This window comes from Desmodus rotundus, chromosome 5 (genome assembly GCF_022682495.2).
Source record: "Desmodus rotundus isolate HL8 chromosome 5, HLdesRot8A.1, whole genome shotgun sequence".
In the NCBI taxonomy this organism is placed as follows: Eukaryota; Metazoa; Chordata; class Mammalia; order Chiroptera; family Phyllostomidae; genus Desmodus; species Desmodus rotundus.
The window spans coordinates 100,585,751-100,601,554 of record NC_071391.1 but is presented as its reverse complement, the minus strand read 5'-3'; the positions used below and the strand labels follow the sequence as shown (position 1 = coordinate 100,601,554).

The 15,804-nt window shown below is 40.1% G+C and overlaps 1 protein-coding gene across 2 annotated transcripts in view; it reads right to left on the bottom strand.

Annotated features, from left to right (window-relative positions):
* The window catches only part of VWA3B (von Willebrand factor A domain containing 3B), a 163,320-nt gene that overhangs the window by 142,167 nt on the left and 5,349 nt on the right, over positions 1 to 15,804 (bottom strand). For both annotated transcript variants that reach the window (XM_045204785.2, XM_053925321.1), the window contains exon 2: positions 15,360 to 15,587. In XM_045204785.2, the coding sequence (XP_045060720.2) occupies positions 15,360 to 15,555 (196 nt within the window). In that variant the 5' untranslated portion in view covers positions 15,556 to 15,587. The remainder of the gene's footprint in view (positions 1 to 15,359; positions 15,588 to 15,804) is intronic.

Sequence of the window (15,804 nt, the reverse complement as noted above, 5' to 3'; positions counted from 1 at the left end):
TTAAGATTCTCTCTCTATCTGTGACCTTTGGTATTGTAATTATGATGTGCCTTAGCATGGGCCTCTTTGCATCCATCTTGTTTGAGACTCTCTGTGCTTCCTGGACTTGCATGTCTATTTCCTTCACCAAATTAGGGAAGTTTTCTTTCACTATTTTTTTCAAATAGAGTTCCAGTTTCTTGCTATTTTTCTTCTCTTTCTGGCACACCTACAATGAGAATGTTGGAAAGCCTGAAGTTATCCCAGAGACTGATTACACTATCCTCATTCTTTTGGATTCTTTTTTTTAAATATTCATATTGGTTGTTTTTGCTTCCTTATATTCCAAGTCATTGATTTCATTCTCAGCTGTATTCACTCTACTGTTGTTTCCCTGTAAATTCTTCATTTCAATTAGCATATTCTTCATTTCTGACTATACTCTTTTATGTTGTTGAGGTCCTCACTAAGTTCCTTGAGCATTCTTATAACCAGTGTTTTGAACTCTGCATCTGATAGATTGATTATATCCATTTTGTTTAGTCTCTTTTCTGGAGTTTTGACCTGTTCTTTCGTTTGGGCCATGTTTCTTTCTCTCCTCATTTTGGCAGCCTCCCTGTGTTTGTTTCTATGTATTAGGTAGATCTGCTTTGACTCCATATCTTAGTAGCATGGCCTAATGTAGTAGATGTCCTGTATGGTCCAGTGGCACAGCCTCCCCTATCACCCAAGCCGGCAACTTCCTTCTGGGCTGAGTACACACTCAGGTCAATGGGAGGGATTTACCCAGGCCAGTCAGCTGCAAAGACTGACTGCGACCACTGACCACCAACCTCCACCCTCTGTGGAGGATCAGCTGTGCAGGGGCAGGGTGGTGGTGCTCCTACACGGTCTGTAGCTGTCCACTGGGTTCGTAGGCTCTGAGGATTCCCTGGTGGTGCAAGCCAAGTTCAGTCCCCACCTGTGTTCTGCCTGGGGCCACTCTGCACAAGTTATAAAGCCAATTGCAGATGGCTGCTACTTGTGGTGGGCTTAGAGATTCCAAGGCAAAGCCAAAGCTGTCTGCTGCTAGTGCCAGGCCTGGGGCCACATAGCAAGAGGTACAGGGGCTGGGAGATCACTGAGGCTGGCTGTTACTTGTTTGAGAGCATTTATGAAGTTGTGAAGCATGAGCCAAGACCAGCCATTCATTTGGAATAGCCACTGTTAACAGCTTGGGTGGGCCTATAAGTTGGTTGTGGCAGAGCCTCAGGGGATCTCCAGGGTGGGGCAAACAGTGTTAGCCAGGTTGATGGAGTTTCAGATATGGCACCTGCCTGACACTCCATGGTTCTGTGGGAGAAGGGTTCAGAGAAGGGACAATGGCCTTTATCCTCTTTTCTGTGTGACAGAAAGCTGTCCCCCAGCTCTCACCCTGATGTCAGACACTTCAGTTCCTCCCTTTATGCTACTGGTACCTTTTAAGCTGCTCCCCCTGTGCAGGAGCTAAGAAGGAGTGAGTATGAATAAGTCCATGTGTGAGTTCTTTAGAAAGAACTGCTTGGACCCTGGCTGGTGTGGCTCAGTGGCTTGAGTGCCTACCTGCGGACCAAAGGGTCACCAGTTCAATTCCTAGTCAGGGCACATGCTTGGGCTGCAGGCTAGGTCCCCAGTAGGGGGCATGCAAGAGGCAACTACACATTGATGTTTTTCTCCCTCTCTTTCTCCCTCCCTTCCCCTCTCTCTAAAAATAAATAAAATTTTTTTTAAACATTTAAAAAAGAAGAAGAACTGCTTGGGACTCCAGAACTTTCTTCCACCAACTCAATCCCCATTGGCTTTTGCAGCCAGAAGTTGTGGGGACTTATTTTCTTGGCACTGGAACCCTGGGCGAGGTGGTCTGGTATAGAGCTGAGACTCCACACTCTTGTGATATCCCTCCCAAATTTTTATCCACCACATGTGGATGTGGGACCAGCCCGTTCTACATCTCTGTCCCTCCTGCCAGTTTGGATGTATGTGGTTTCTTTATTTCCATAGTTGTCAGACTTCCATTCCACTAGATTTCTGATGGTTCTGAGTTATGGTTGTTCTATAGTTTAAGTTGTAAGTTTGATGCAGTTGTGTGAGGAAGTGAGCCATGTTTATCTATGCCTCCATCTTCTAGTTTTAACTTTCAAGATAGTAAATATCAATAGATATAAAATACAAAAATTCTTATAAATATTAGATTATAAAGGAGGACATGATATGGAAGTATATAAAGGAGATATAATGAATTGAATAAAGAAATATCAGAGTAAAACAGTGACACACTAGTAGCAGGTAATCAACTGTAATGAGCATGATTTTCTGATAAAAAATCATGGAGGCAGAGGCACAATGTTTTTAAAGTGCTAAAATAAAATAAATCATAGATAAGGAGATAATTTGGAGGGTTATCATCTGGGAGGGGGAAGGGGGACAATGGGGGAAAAGGTACAGGGATTTAGAAGCATAATTCGATAGGTACAAAATAGACAGGGGGATGTTAAGAACAGTAGAAGAAATGGAGAAGCCAAAGAACTTACATGCACAACCCATGTGATAGGGGACTCAAGAGTTGGAAAGGGGACTCAAGAGTTGGAAAATTTTCGTTTAAGGTAAACAGTTAAAAGCCTAGCAAGTAATGTATATGCTAAAGCTTTTGTTTCAGAAACTACAGATAGGTAAGGCCCATCCTGGCTCCTAGGAAAACAGCCGACCCCCTGGGGTACTGTAGACAAGTGGAGGCATCCGGGCCTTTGTGTTCAGGGGAGAGACAGATGACCACCTGCCCCAGGGAACAGCTAACTGCCCAGGACAGGAATGTTGCATCTTCTTTCACCTAATCTCCCTGAATCTCAAAGCCCTCACCGCACCTTGTTTATTCCCTGTTATAAAAAGTCTGGTCTGGAAAGAGAAGGGAAGATGGTCTGTTAGGGTATGAACCCTCCATCTCCATCTGAATAAAGCGCCCATAAAGATTCAATCACTGTCACTGCTTTTATTGGGTTTGATAGTGACAGGCAGCCCAATGTCTTTTCCAGTTTCACACAGACATGAACTAAGGGTGGGTGGGGGGGACAAAGGGGGAAAAATTGGGACAACTGTAATAGCATAATCAATAAAATATACTTTTAAAAAAGAAAAAACTGTCAACCCTAAATCTTACATATGGAGAGAGTATTCTTTGGGAATGATGATGAAATAAGGATAGTCAGACAAGAAACTAAAAAGATTTGTTGACAGCAGAGCTACTTTTGAAGATGAATAAAGAAAGTTCTATAAACAGAAAGGAGGTAATAAAAGAATGTGATTGAAACATAGTAAGTACAAATATGGGCCAATATAATAGCCTTTCTTAAGTTTATTAAATTATATTTGATTGTTGAATCAAACATTAAGAAGGGGAAGATGGCGGCCATGTAAGTAGAAGAAGCTCAGTCCACTTGCTCTTGCCCCCAACTTGGATTCTCAGCTGATCTGCTGACAAATAACCTGAACAATGAACAGAACCTTAGCTGATACGAAGCTTTGAGCCAAGGAATACAGAAGACACTTCACAATGGGCAGTACGGAGATTTTATAAGTTGAAGGGGAAATACCCTGTGCATGGTCCTGTTGATGTGAAGAGATTGATCAGAAATTGCAGCTTCGTGGCTCCCTCCTCTCCCAGGGCAGGGCACCCTGGTCTCGAGCAGGGAACCCACAGACCTGTGCCTGGATGACTTGGGGGGATATGTGAGGTTGGGGATATCCAGGCTACACACACACAGCCAGCAGCTCGTCTTCCATAGCTGCAGCACCAAATGCCAACTGGGAGAGTGACAGAGAAAGAGAGAGGGACTCTTCTGCACCTGGGTCAGGCAGAGGCAGAGTGCGGTCAGCCATGCCTGTGAGAGACTTCTGGCCTTTTGGAGAGGTGATGTGGGTGGAAAGCTGGACAGTGACTTGGTGCTGCAGTGGGTGTGCCACAGAAGACTTTTTAAAAGGGGATCTGAAGCATGCTGGGCAGGGTCCCTGTGTACAGTTGCCTTGCCAACAAAGGGATAAGATTTAAAGTGCAGTTTGCTCCCACTGAATACAGCTGGGCAGGGAGATCAGAGAAGTGCACAGCAAAGGGATTTCTGGCCCCTGCCCAGCACAGCTAGCAAGCTGGAGGCTACGTAAAAAAGAGAGTTTGGGACTGTGTGTACTGCAAGGGCAGTGGTTTGGGAATTAGATGGGCAGAGTTGAGCACCTGAGATTATTTACAGCCAGGCAGAACACCCTTCCCCAGCAGAAATCAAACCTCTGGGAAGGAAAGGACTGCCCAGCCCCCACCCCCTACAGAATTGGCAGAACAAGCTAGACGGGCTCAAAACCCCCCTGCAGAGTTTATTAAACTCTGCAGGAGAAAGGCAGAAAGGGAATCTTCAAAAGGACCCATTTTGAAATTCTCTCAGGGAGAGAAAATACACTGGTTCCTAGGGCCCTATTCCACTGAGGCCAGCAAGGCAGGGAGATCAGAAACCCATGCAGCAAGGGATAATCAGGACCCCGCCCAGCCTCAGCTCTCTCACAGAGCTGCCAACAGCACCAAGTGGGAAAGAGCTGACCCTCTTACACAGATTGGCCCCTCCCTTGAAACGGACAGCTAGTTCACCAGAAACTATATATTATTGGAAATAAGCTGAAACAGACCAAGACAGGTGGCACAGGGGCAGGGGAACACAGCCACAATTTTCCCAGAAGACTGACCAGTGCCTCCCAGGGGAGACCCACCCTCCCGATTGCAACAGAAGTCCTCTCCAGAGGCAGATGAAAGTGGTATATGCAGTGATGCTAGAAGGTGGATGACCTACTACTAGACCTTGAGCTGATAAAAACCCAGAGATGGATCCAGAAGCAGAAGACAGAGGTAAATACCAAAGTCTGCTGAGATGAATTCCACAGCATTCTTCTTCAGAATTTGCATTATTTTTTCTCTTGCATAGCCCTTTAACATTTCTTCATTTCCTCCAAGTGTATTCCAACTAATTCACTATTTTTGTCTTTTTTCATTTTTTTAATACTTTTATATTTTTATTTTATTTCTTATTTTAAATTTCACATAGTACCCATCCCTTGTCTTACTCCATTTTGCCTTCTTCCTAGCCTTTCTTATTTTTGTTGTAAATTTTACATTTCCCCTCTCTATGTCTTGTTCCTATTCCTTACTCTTGCTATTTCTCCTCCCTTTATCCTCTCAAAATCATTCTTCCTGCCCTTAGCTCACAGTCTTTTTCCCTTTCTTATAATATTCTTATTTTCTTTCCACCTTTATCAATTGTGGCTGGTTTGGCATGGATATTGCAGTTATTGCTGTTTTTCTTCAATTGTATTCCTATTTGTTCACTATTTTTTTATTTCAAATCTCATAGTTTACTCTACCCCTGTCTTACTTCATTTTGCCTCCCTCCATCCAGCCCTTGCTTATTTGAGTTTGGAATTTTATTTTTTCCGTTTCTTAGCCTAATTCTATCCTTAACTCTAATTATTCCTCCTACTTGTATCCTCTCAAAATCATCTTTGTTTACTGTAGATATATCATATTCTCTTCCCTCTTTCTTATAATATTCTTATTCTCTTTCTATCTTTATTAATCTTTGCTCATTTGCTGTTGATATTGCTGACATGATCGGGGGATATTTTTGCTGTCGTGAGTTTGGTTTTCTGGGTAGTACTGCTTGTTAACCAGCACCTGTATAACAGCACACAAAATGTGGTGGGGGTTGTGACTCCCAGGTAGCCATCTAGAAGGGAGAACCTACCAAAGAATAAGCCATCAATAATCAAAGCCCAAGTATGATAAGAGAACCCACATAAACTGAATAAAGGACATCCTTGGAGCATCCAGATCAGGAGATCAAAGAGACTGCACCTGAGTCCCACATAACTCATACCACAGAAGGCCACCCCAGAAAGACTGGCAGTGAAAGCAGAGCAATCTGAGGTGCAGAAAAAAACAAAAGGAGTTACCTGAAATGAGGAGAGAAAGGAATGACCTACAATCGAAAGGAAAGCAAGAATCCCCAGAATAAGAGCTAAATGAAATTCAGGCGAGCATTCTATCAGACAGAGAATTTAAAATAATAGTTATAAGGATGCTCAAGGAACTCAGTGAGAACTACAAGGAGCATCATGGGAGCTACAAGGAACTTAATGGGAACTACAGTGGCATGAAAAAAGGACATAGAAACTATGAATAAGATGCAGGAAATAAAAAAGAATAAAATATCTGAAATGAAGAATACACTAGAAGGAATCAAAAGCAGGCTAGATGAACCAGATGACTGAATCACTGAGCTGGAAGACAAGGTAGAAATAAATATCCAGTAAGAGCAACAATATGAAAAAAGACTCAAAAAGAAGAAGGATAGTTTAAGGGAGTTACAGGACAACATGAAATGTAACAACATTTGCATCATAGGAATCTCAGAAGGAGAAAAAAAGGAGTAAGGGATAGGAAAATCTGTTTGAAAACTAATGACAGAATACTTCCTTACTTGGTGAGGGGAAAAGCCACGCAAGTTCAGGAAGCAGAGAGGTTCACAATAAAGATGAACCCAAAGAGGCCCACTCTAAGACACATCATAATTAATATGGCAAAATTTAAAGACAAAGAGAGAATCTTAAAGGCAGCAAGAGAGAAACAGCTACTAACATACAAAGGAACTCCAATAAAGCTATCAGCTGACTTCTCAACAGAAACACTACAAGCCAGAAGGGTTTGGCATGAAATAACCCAAGTAATGAAAAGCAAGACCTACAACCAAGACTACTCTATCCAGCAACGTTCTCATTTAAAATGGAAGGTGAATAAAAGAGCTTCCCAGAAAAGAAGGCTAAAAGAGTACATCACCACCAAGCCAGTACTGCAAGAAATGCTAAAGGAACTGCTATGAGAAAGAGAAGAAATAGAGAGAGATAGAGAGAGAGAGAGAGAGAGAGAGAGAGAGAGAAACACACAGGTATGGAATAAACAGAAATGTATCAATACTTATCAATAATAACCTTAAATGTAAATGGATTAAATGTTCAAGTGGAAAGACACAGGGTAGCTGAATGGATAAGAAAACATGACCTGCATATTTGCTGTCTATAAGAGACCCACCTCTGATCCACACAGGCTGAGAGTGAAGGGATGGAAGAAAACATTCCAAGCATATGTACATGAAAAAGAGCAGGGGTGTCAACACTTATATCAGACAAAACTAGACTTCAAACAAAAGCCATAAAAAGAGACACAGAAGGTCACTACATAATACTCAAGGAAATAATCCATCAAGAGGACAGAACCATTGTAAACATATATGCACCCAGCATAGGAGCACCTAAATATATAAGAAAAATCTTGGAGAACTTCAAGAAAGAAATCGACAGCAACCCAGTCATCATAGGGGATTTTAACACCCCATTGTCAACAATGGACAGATCTTCCAAACAAAGATATTGTGGCATTAAATGACACTCTAGATCAAATGGACTTAATTAATATATACAGAACCTTTTATCCAAAGAAGCAAGGTATACATTCTTTTCAAATGCACATGGAACATTATCAAAGATAGACCACATTGTAGGACACAAGCCTCAAAAAAGTCAAGAAAACTGAAGTCACATCAAACATGTGCTCAGATCATAATGGCTTGAAACTAGAAACCAACCTCAAGGAAAAAACTCAAAAACTTTCAAATACATGGAAACTGAATAATATGTTATTAAATAATGAATGGGTTAACAAGGAGATCAAGGAAGAAACCAAAAGTACCTGGAGTCAAATGAAAATGAACATACAATACCCCAAAACATAAGCAGTCCTGAGAGGGAAGGTCGTAGCAATACAGGCTACCACAGAAGACAGAAAAATCTCAAATAAACAATCTAATCCAATATCTAAAAGAACTAGAGGAAAACAACAAGGCCTAGAGCAAGTAGAAGGAAGGATATAATCAGGATCAGAGCAGAATTAAATGACATAAAGACTAAAAAAACAATTCAAAGGATCAATAAATCTAGGAGCGTGTCCTTTGAAAACATAAACTAAACTGACAAACCTTCAGCCAGACTCAATAATAAAAAAGAGAGAGGACCCAAATAAATAAAATCAGAAATGAAAGAGAAATTAAAACTGATACCACAAAAATACAAAGGATTGGAGAGATCACTATGAACTACTATATGCCAAGAAGATGAACAACCTGGGTTAAATGGATAAATTTCTAGAAATACACAATATTCTGAAACTGAATCAAGAAGAATTAGAATGCCTGAAGAGACCATTAACAACTAGTGAAATTGGAAGTAGTAATCAAAAAACTCCTGTAAACAAAAGCCGTGTACTGGACAGTTTCACAGGAGAATCTCACAAAACATTTAAGGAAGAGCTAACCCCTATCCTTCTTAAACTATTCCAAAAATCCAGGAAGAGGGAAGACTCCCACACCCTTACAAAGCCAGCATCATCCCAATTCCAAAACCAGGTAATGACACAACAAAGAAAGAAAACTATAAGCCAATATCTCTGATGAACATAGATGCTAAAATCCTCAACAAAATATTGGCAATCTGGATTCAGCAATAGATTAAAAAGATCATACACTATGATCAAGTGGGATTCATCCTAAGGATGCAAAGATTGTACAATATTTGCAAATCAATAAACATAATATACCACACAAACAAAATAAAGGAAAAAATTACATGACCATATCAATAGATGCTAGAAAAGCATTTGATAAAATCCTGTGCCCTTTTATGATAAAAACACTCAGCAAAGTGGTAGGAGAGGGAGCACACCTCAACATAATAAAGGCCAAATGAGAGAAACCTACAGCCAACATCATACTCAATGAGCAAAAACTAAAAGCTTTTCCCTTAAGATCAGGAACAAGATTAGAGTGTCCACATTCAACATAATATTGGAAGTTCTAGCCACAGAGATCAGAAAAGATAAAGAAATAAAAGGCATCCAAATTGGAAAGGAGGAAGTAAAATTGTCATTATTTACAGACAACACAATAGTGCACATAGAAAATCTATAGTCTCCACAAAAAAACTAGTAAGTGGATTTGGCAAATAGTGGGATACAAAGTCAATATTTAGAAATCGATGGCATTTTTGTACACAAACAATGAAATATCAGAAAGTGAAACTAGAAAATATATCCCATTTACTATAGCAACAAGAAAAATAAAGTACCTAGGGATAAATTTAACTAAGGAGGTAAAAGACCTGTACTCAGAAACCTAGAGAACACTGAAGAAAGAAATTAAGGAAGATACTAATAAATAGAAGTATATACTGTGTTCATGGATTGGAAGAATTAACATCATTAAAATGTCCATACTACCCAAAGCAGTCTATAGCTCCAAGCAATTACTATTAAAATACCAATAGCATATTTCACAGATCTAGAATAAATACTACAAAAATTTATATGGAACCAAAAAAGACCCTGAATAGTCTCAGCAATCTTGAGAAAGAAGAACAAAGTAGGAGGGATCACAATACCTGATATCAAGCTATACTATAAGGCCACTGTAATCAAAACAGTCTGGTACTGGCACAAGAATAGATGCATAGACAAATGAAACAGAATAGTGAGCCCAGAAATAAATCCACATCTCTACAGTCAATTAATATTTGACAAAGGAGCATGAGCATTAATGGAGTAAAAATAGTTTCTTCAATAAATGGTGTTGGAAAAACTGGACTGGTACCTGCAAAAAATTAAATTAGACCACCAATTTATACCAAACACCAGAATAAACTCAAAATAGATAAAGACTTAAGTATAAGTCATGAAACCATAAAAGTCCTGGTGGAAAATATGGGCAGTAAAATTTCAGATATCCCATGTAGCAATATTTTTGCTGATATATCTCCTAGGGAAAGAGAAATAAAGGAAAAAAAAAACAAGTGGGACTACATCAAATTAAAAAGCTTCTGCATGGCTAAAGAAACCATCATCAAAATGAAAAGGGAACCATACCTTTTTGACAGAACATTACTTGCCAATGATATATTTGGCAAGGGTTATCTCCAAAATATATAAAGAATCATACAACTCAATCCAGATGGTCCATAGACATATGGAAAGATGTTCAACATCACTAGTCATCAGAAAGATGCAAAATAAAACCACAATGAGATATCAACTCACACCAGTCAGAATGGCCATCATTAATAAATCTACAAAGTAGAAGTGCTGGAAGGATGTGGACAAAAGGGGACCGTAGTGTACTGGTGGTGGGAATGCAGACTGGTGCAGCCACTGTGGAAAACAGAATGGAATTTCCTCAAAACATAAAAATGGAACTGCCTTTTGACCCAGTGATTTCTCTGCTAGGAATATACACTAAGAATTTCAGATCACCAATTCAAAAGAACTTATGCACACCTATGTTCATAGCAGTGCTATTTACAATAACCAAGTGCTAGAAATAGCCTAAGTGCCCATCAGTAGATGTGTGGATCAAAAAACTGTGGTACATTTACACAATGTACAGGGTACACAATGGAATACTACACAGCAGAAAGAAAGAAGGAGCTCCTACCCTTCACAACAGCATGGATGGAACTAGAGAGCATGATTCTAAGTGAAATAAGCAAGGCAGTGAAAGACAAATACCATATGATCTCACCTTTAAGTGGAACCTAATCAACAAAACAAACAAGTGAGCAAAATAGAACCAAAGGCATGAAAATAAAGAACAAACTGACAGTGACCAGATGGGAGGGGAGAGGGGCATAACAGGGGAAAGAAAAAGATGAGAGAAATAGAAAACAAAAAGTAAATGTTAGACCTAAATCTAACTATATGAATTATTACATTAAATGTAGGGAGCCAAACCTGTAAGACAGAGATCATGAGACTGGCTTTAAAAAGGCAGAATTTAAATATAGAGACTACAAGACAGTTTGAGAGCAAAAGACTATAAACTTGCATGCCATGTAAAAACTAAGTATAACAAAGCTGTGGTAATTATAGTAATATCAGACAAAGTAAATGTCAAAATACCAGCTGAGATAAAGATGGACACTTCAAAATTAATCAAAGTTATTAAACTCTGTCAATTCATCAGAAAGATAAGACAATCGCAATCTGTATGCATTTTACTTGAACGACATAAATAAATAAAAGTCAAAAAAAGAAAAATAATTTTTTAATTAAAAAAATAAGTTCAAACTGAACTGACAGAACTAAAGGGAGAAATAGACACATCCACTAGACAAAAAAAATCACTAAAGATACAGAATATCTCTATCTTAGTATCAACAATCTTGGCCAAATTAACATTTATAATTACATGTTAAAAACTGCAGAATACACATTGTTTTCAAGTGTGTGTGAAATTTCATCAAGAAATAGGCTGAGCCATAAAACGAATCTCAGTAAATTTCCAAAGATTAAAATCTTATGTTCTCTGACCTCAATAGAATTAAATTAGAAATCCAACAAAAATAAGATATCTTTAAAAGTCCTAAAATATTTGGAAATTAAACAACACATTTCTTTAAAAAATGAATCAAAGAAAAAAGTTACAATAGAAAAAAGAAAATATTTTTGAACTTCATAATGAAAGCACTACCTATCAAGATTTGTGGGATTCAGGCTTCCGGCCAAGATGGAAGCGTAGGTAGACACACTGAGCCTCCTGCACAACCAAAAGAAGGACAACAACAATTTAAAAACAAAAAACAACCAGAACTGACAGAAAATCAAACTGTATGGGAGTCCAACAACCAAGGAAATAAAGAAGAAACATTCATCAGACCAGTAGGAGGGGCGGAAACAGGCAGCCGGGTGGAGAGGACTCGCAGCAAGGCGGCGGCAGATCCAGTGAGGTGGTGGATTGTGGAATGGGGCAGGCCAGGCTGCAGCTAGCAGACCCCACAAGGTACTGCAGCTAGCAGACCATGCAGCCCCATATTCTCACATAGATAAACCAGGAGGAACAGCGGGGGAGTGAAGCAGACCGCACAACCCAGGGATCCAGCACAGGGAAATTAAGCCTCAAACCTCTGATTGAAAACACCCATGGGGGTTGAGGCGGCAGCAGGAGAAACTCCCAGCCTCACAGGAGAGTTCATTGGAGAGACCCACAGGGGCCTAGAGCTGCACAAGCCCACCCACTCGGGAATCAGCACTAGAGGGGCCCAGTTTGATTGTGGGTAGTGGAGGGAGTGACTGAAATCCAGCAGAGGGTGGAGCAAGCGCCATGGCTCCCTCTCGGCCCCTCCCCCATGTATAGCGTCACAGTGTAGCAACCAGCTTGACCCCACCCTGGTGAACACCTAAGGCTCCACCCCTTTACATGACAGGTGTGCCAAGACAAAAAAAAATGGCCCAAATGAAAGAACAGATCAAAGCTCCAGAAAAAATACAACTAAGCAGCAAACAGATAGCCAACCTATCAGATGCACAGTTCAAACACTGGTAATCAGGAAGCTCACAGAATTGGTTGAATTTGGTCGAAAACTAGATGACAAAATGAGGGCTATGCCAAAGGAAACAAAGGAAAATGTACAGGGAACCAACAGTGATGCGAAGGAAACTGGGACTCAAATCAACAGTGTGGACCAGAAGGAAGAAAGAAACATCCAACCAGAAAAGAATGAAGAAACAAGAATTCAGAAAAACGAGAAGAAGCTTAGGAACTTCCAGGACATCTTGAAACGTTCCAACATCCGAATTATAGGGGTGCCAGAAGGAGAAGAGGAAGAACAAAAAATTGAAAACTTATTTGAACAAATAATGAAGGAGAACTTCCCTCATCTGGCAAAGAAAATAGACTTCCAGGAAGTCCAGAAAGCTCAGAGAGTCCCAAAGAAGCTGGACCCAGGGAGGAACACACCAAGGCACATCATAATTACATTAGCCAAGATTACACAGAAGGAGAGAATCTTAGAAGCAGCAAGAGAAAAGGAGACAGTTACCTACAAAGGACTTCCCATAAGACTGTCAGCTGATTTCTCCAAAGAGACCTTACAGGCAAGAAGGGGCTGGAAAGAAGTATTCCAAGTCATGAAAGGCAAGGACCTACATCCAAGATTACTGTATCCAGCAAAGCTATGATTTAGAATGGAAGGGAAGATAAAGTGCTTCTCAGATAAGGTCAAGTTAAAGAAGTTCATCATCACCAAGCCCTTATTATATGATATGTTAAAGGGAGTTACCTAAGAAAAAGAAGATAAAAAATAGGAACAGTAAAAATGACAGCAAACTCACAGTTATTAACAACCACACCTAAAACAAAAACAAGAGCAAACTAAGCAAACAACTAGAACAGGAACAGAACCATAGAGATAGAGATCACATGGAGGGTTGTCAATAGGGGAGTGGGAGGGGGAGAGGGGGGGAAAGGTACAGAGAATAAGTAGCATAGATGATAGGTGGAAAATAGACAGGGGGAGGGTAAGAATAGTATAGGAAATGCAGAAGCCAAAGAACTTATAAGTATGACCCATGGACATGAACTATAGGGGGGGAATGTGGGAGGGAGGGGGTGGGCAGGGTGGAGTAGGGGGGGAAATGGGACAACTGTAATAACATAATCAATAAATGCATTTAAAAAACAAAGATTTGTGGGATTCAGCTAAAGTAATGCTTGAGGAAATATTTATAATTTTAAATGACTACATTAGAAGAGAAAAAAGGCTTAAAATCAATTATCTATGTTTCTACCTTAAAAGCTTGAAAAAGAAATTCAAATTAAATTTGAAGTTAGTAGAAGGAAATAAATAATAAAGATCAAAGCAGATGTCAATGAAATAGAACACAGAAAAACAGAAGAAAAATCAACAAACCCAAAATTTGGTTCTTTGAAAGGAGTTACGATATACCCCTAACAAGACGTGTCCAGAAAAAGTGAAAGACATGAATTACCAATATTGGTAGTGAAAAAGGGAGATTACTACAGATTCTACAGGCATTCAAAAAGGAATACTAAGGGAATGTTAAGGGAATATTGTGAACAATGTTTTGCCAATATATAAGGAACTGTTCCACGCATGGGAAATGTGGCCCAGCCCCTACTCAAAAAAGCCAGTGGGGAGCAAGGTTCAGCGGGCAGGACCCACGCCCACAGATAGGTTCTTCTGTGGGGAATCAGGCCTGCATTGTACCTAGAGGCTATGAGGCTTGCTCTTGCTAAAACTCCCTCACCCTGAATTGAGGCAGCAAATGTTTACTGAGTATCTTCCTAAAGTCTGTGCTAAACCACCCAAGTATGGAGTGTAACCAGTTCAACCACTTTCCCCCTTGAGCTGTAACATCCTTCTCTTTGGAGTAAATAGCAGCATTCTGTCCTTGGTTGTCTGTAAAAGGTAATCACCTACAGTGAACTTGTGCATAGTAAATGAGGACCGTCCTCATGTAATGTGCCCAGAAAAGCAATAAAAGCCTGTCCAGGCAGGGGTCGGCTCTCTCTCTTGGGCTCTCTTTAGCCCTCTCGCCCTCTCACTTAGAGAGTGGCCATGCCGTCCCTTTTTCCCCACAGGATTTCTGTAGTCCATGTGTATTTGTCTATTGCTGCCACAACACAGGATCCTGCTGGGCAGGATCTGCGTCACCAATATGCTAAAAAAAAAAAAAACCAAAAAAACAAAAAACCCCAAAACTGATTAAATGAACAAACTCCTTGAAAAACACACCTTTCCCAAATTGGCAAGATGAAACAAAGTCTGAATAGCTATTCAGATTTTTGTCTATTACAGAAATTGAATTTCTTATCAATAATTTTTCCTACAAACAAAACTCCAGGCTCAGATAAGTTTCACTGCTGAGTTTTATGAAACATTTAAAGAAGAAATAGTACCAATCCTATATCTACAATGGCATCTGAACATAGAGGAGGAGGAGTAAACATTCCCAAACACTTTGTAAAGCCAGCATAATCCATAATGCTCACACATTGCCACACTCCCGTTGGAGGGCAGTGCTCATGGCAGTTGGGGACCAACATTCAAACCAATGCATTTTGGGAAGAACGGCAACATAAGGCAGGCCACAACAGGAAAACAGCACACTCTTCCTGAAACTACACATAGCTATTGTTTTCATCAATGACCTCCTATAGGGGGTAGCACATCCCCGGGGACAAATACAAATAACTTCTATTTCATTTTTCAAAAAAAAAAAATGAAATTAAGCATTACCAATGTTTAATGTGTGGATAAATGTACATTCATATAATATACACACATGAGGGTGCAAACATTTTTTGCCCATAAGGAAGTGAGATCAAAACAAGCTCAGAGCCCCATCGTTTTTGAGGGACCTACAGAACTAACACAGCCTCCTCAGAGCATGCTGGCTGGGTTTGCCGGCCAGCGTTGTTCTGTCAGTACTCTACCTGCACAGTGTGGAAATCCAATTTGTGACAAAATCTGTTTCAAGGTCAATTTGTTGCTCTTTAGCCCATACAGTTGGAGCCACTCCTCAGATGAGATGAGACTCTGCTTGGCCACGTCTGTTTTGCTGTTGTTCAGTCCTTCTCGCCTTCGCAGCTGCTGCTCAGAGGTGGTAGAAGATGAGCCTGGTATCTCCATCTCTGAGTTAGGAGGTAAGTCTCCGGGACCTCCTGTAAAGGGGATTGTCAAACTCAGACTTCCTGAAAACTTGGCAACTATCTAACTTCAACAGTGGATTCGTTCAACATAAATTACAGTGCGTTCATGCAGTGGAATTCTATCTATAAGTTAAAAATTAAAATACAGATGAATATTTGTTGGTAAAAAAAATATCCATATATATTACTAAAAGGTATCCATAAAATTCGACATCCATAGGTAGATATC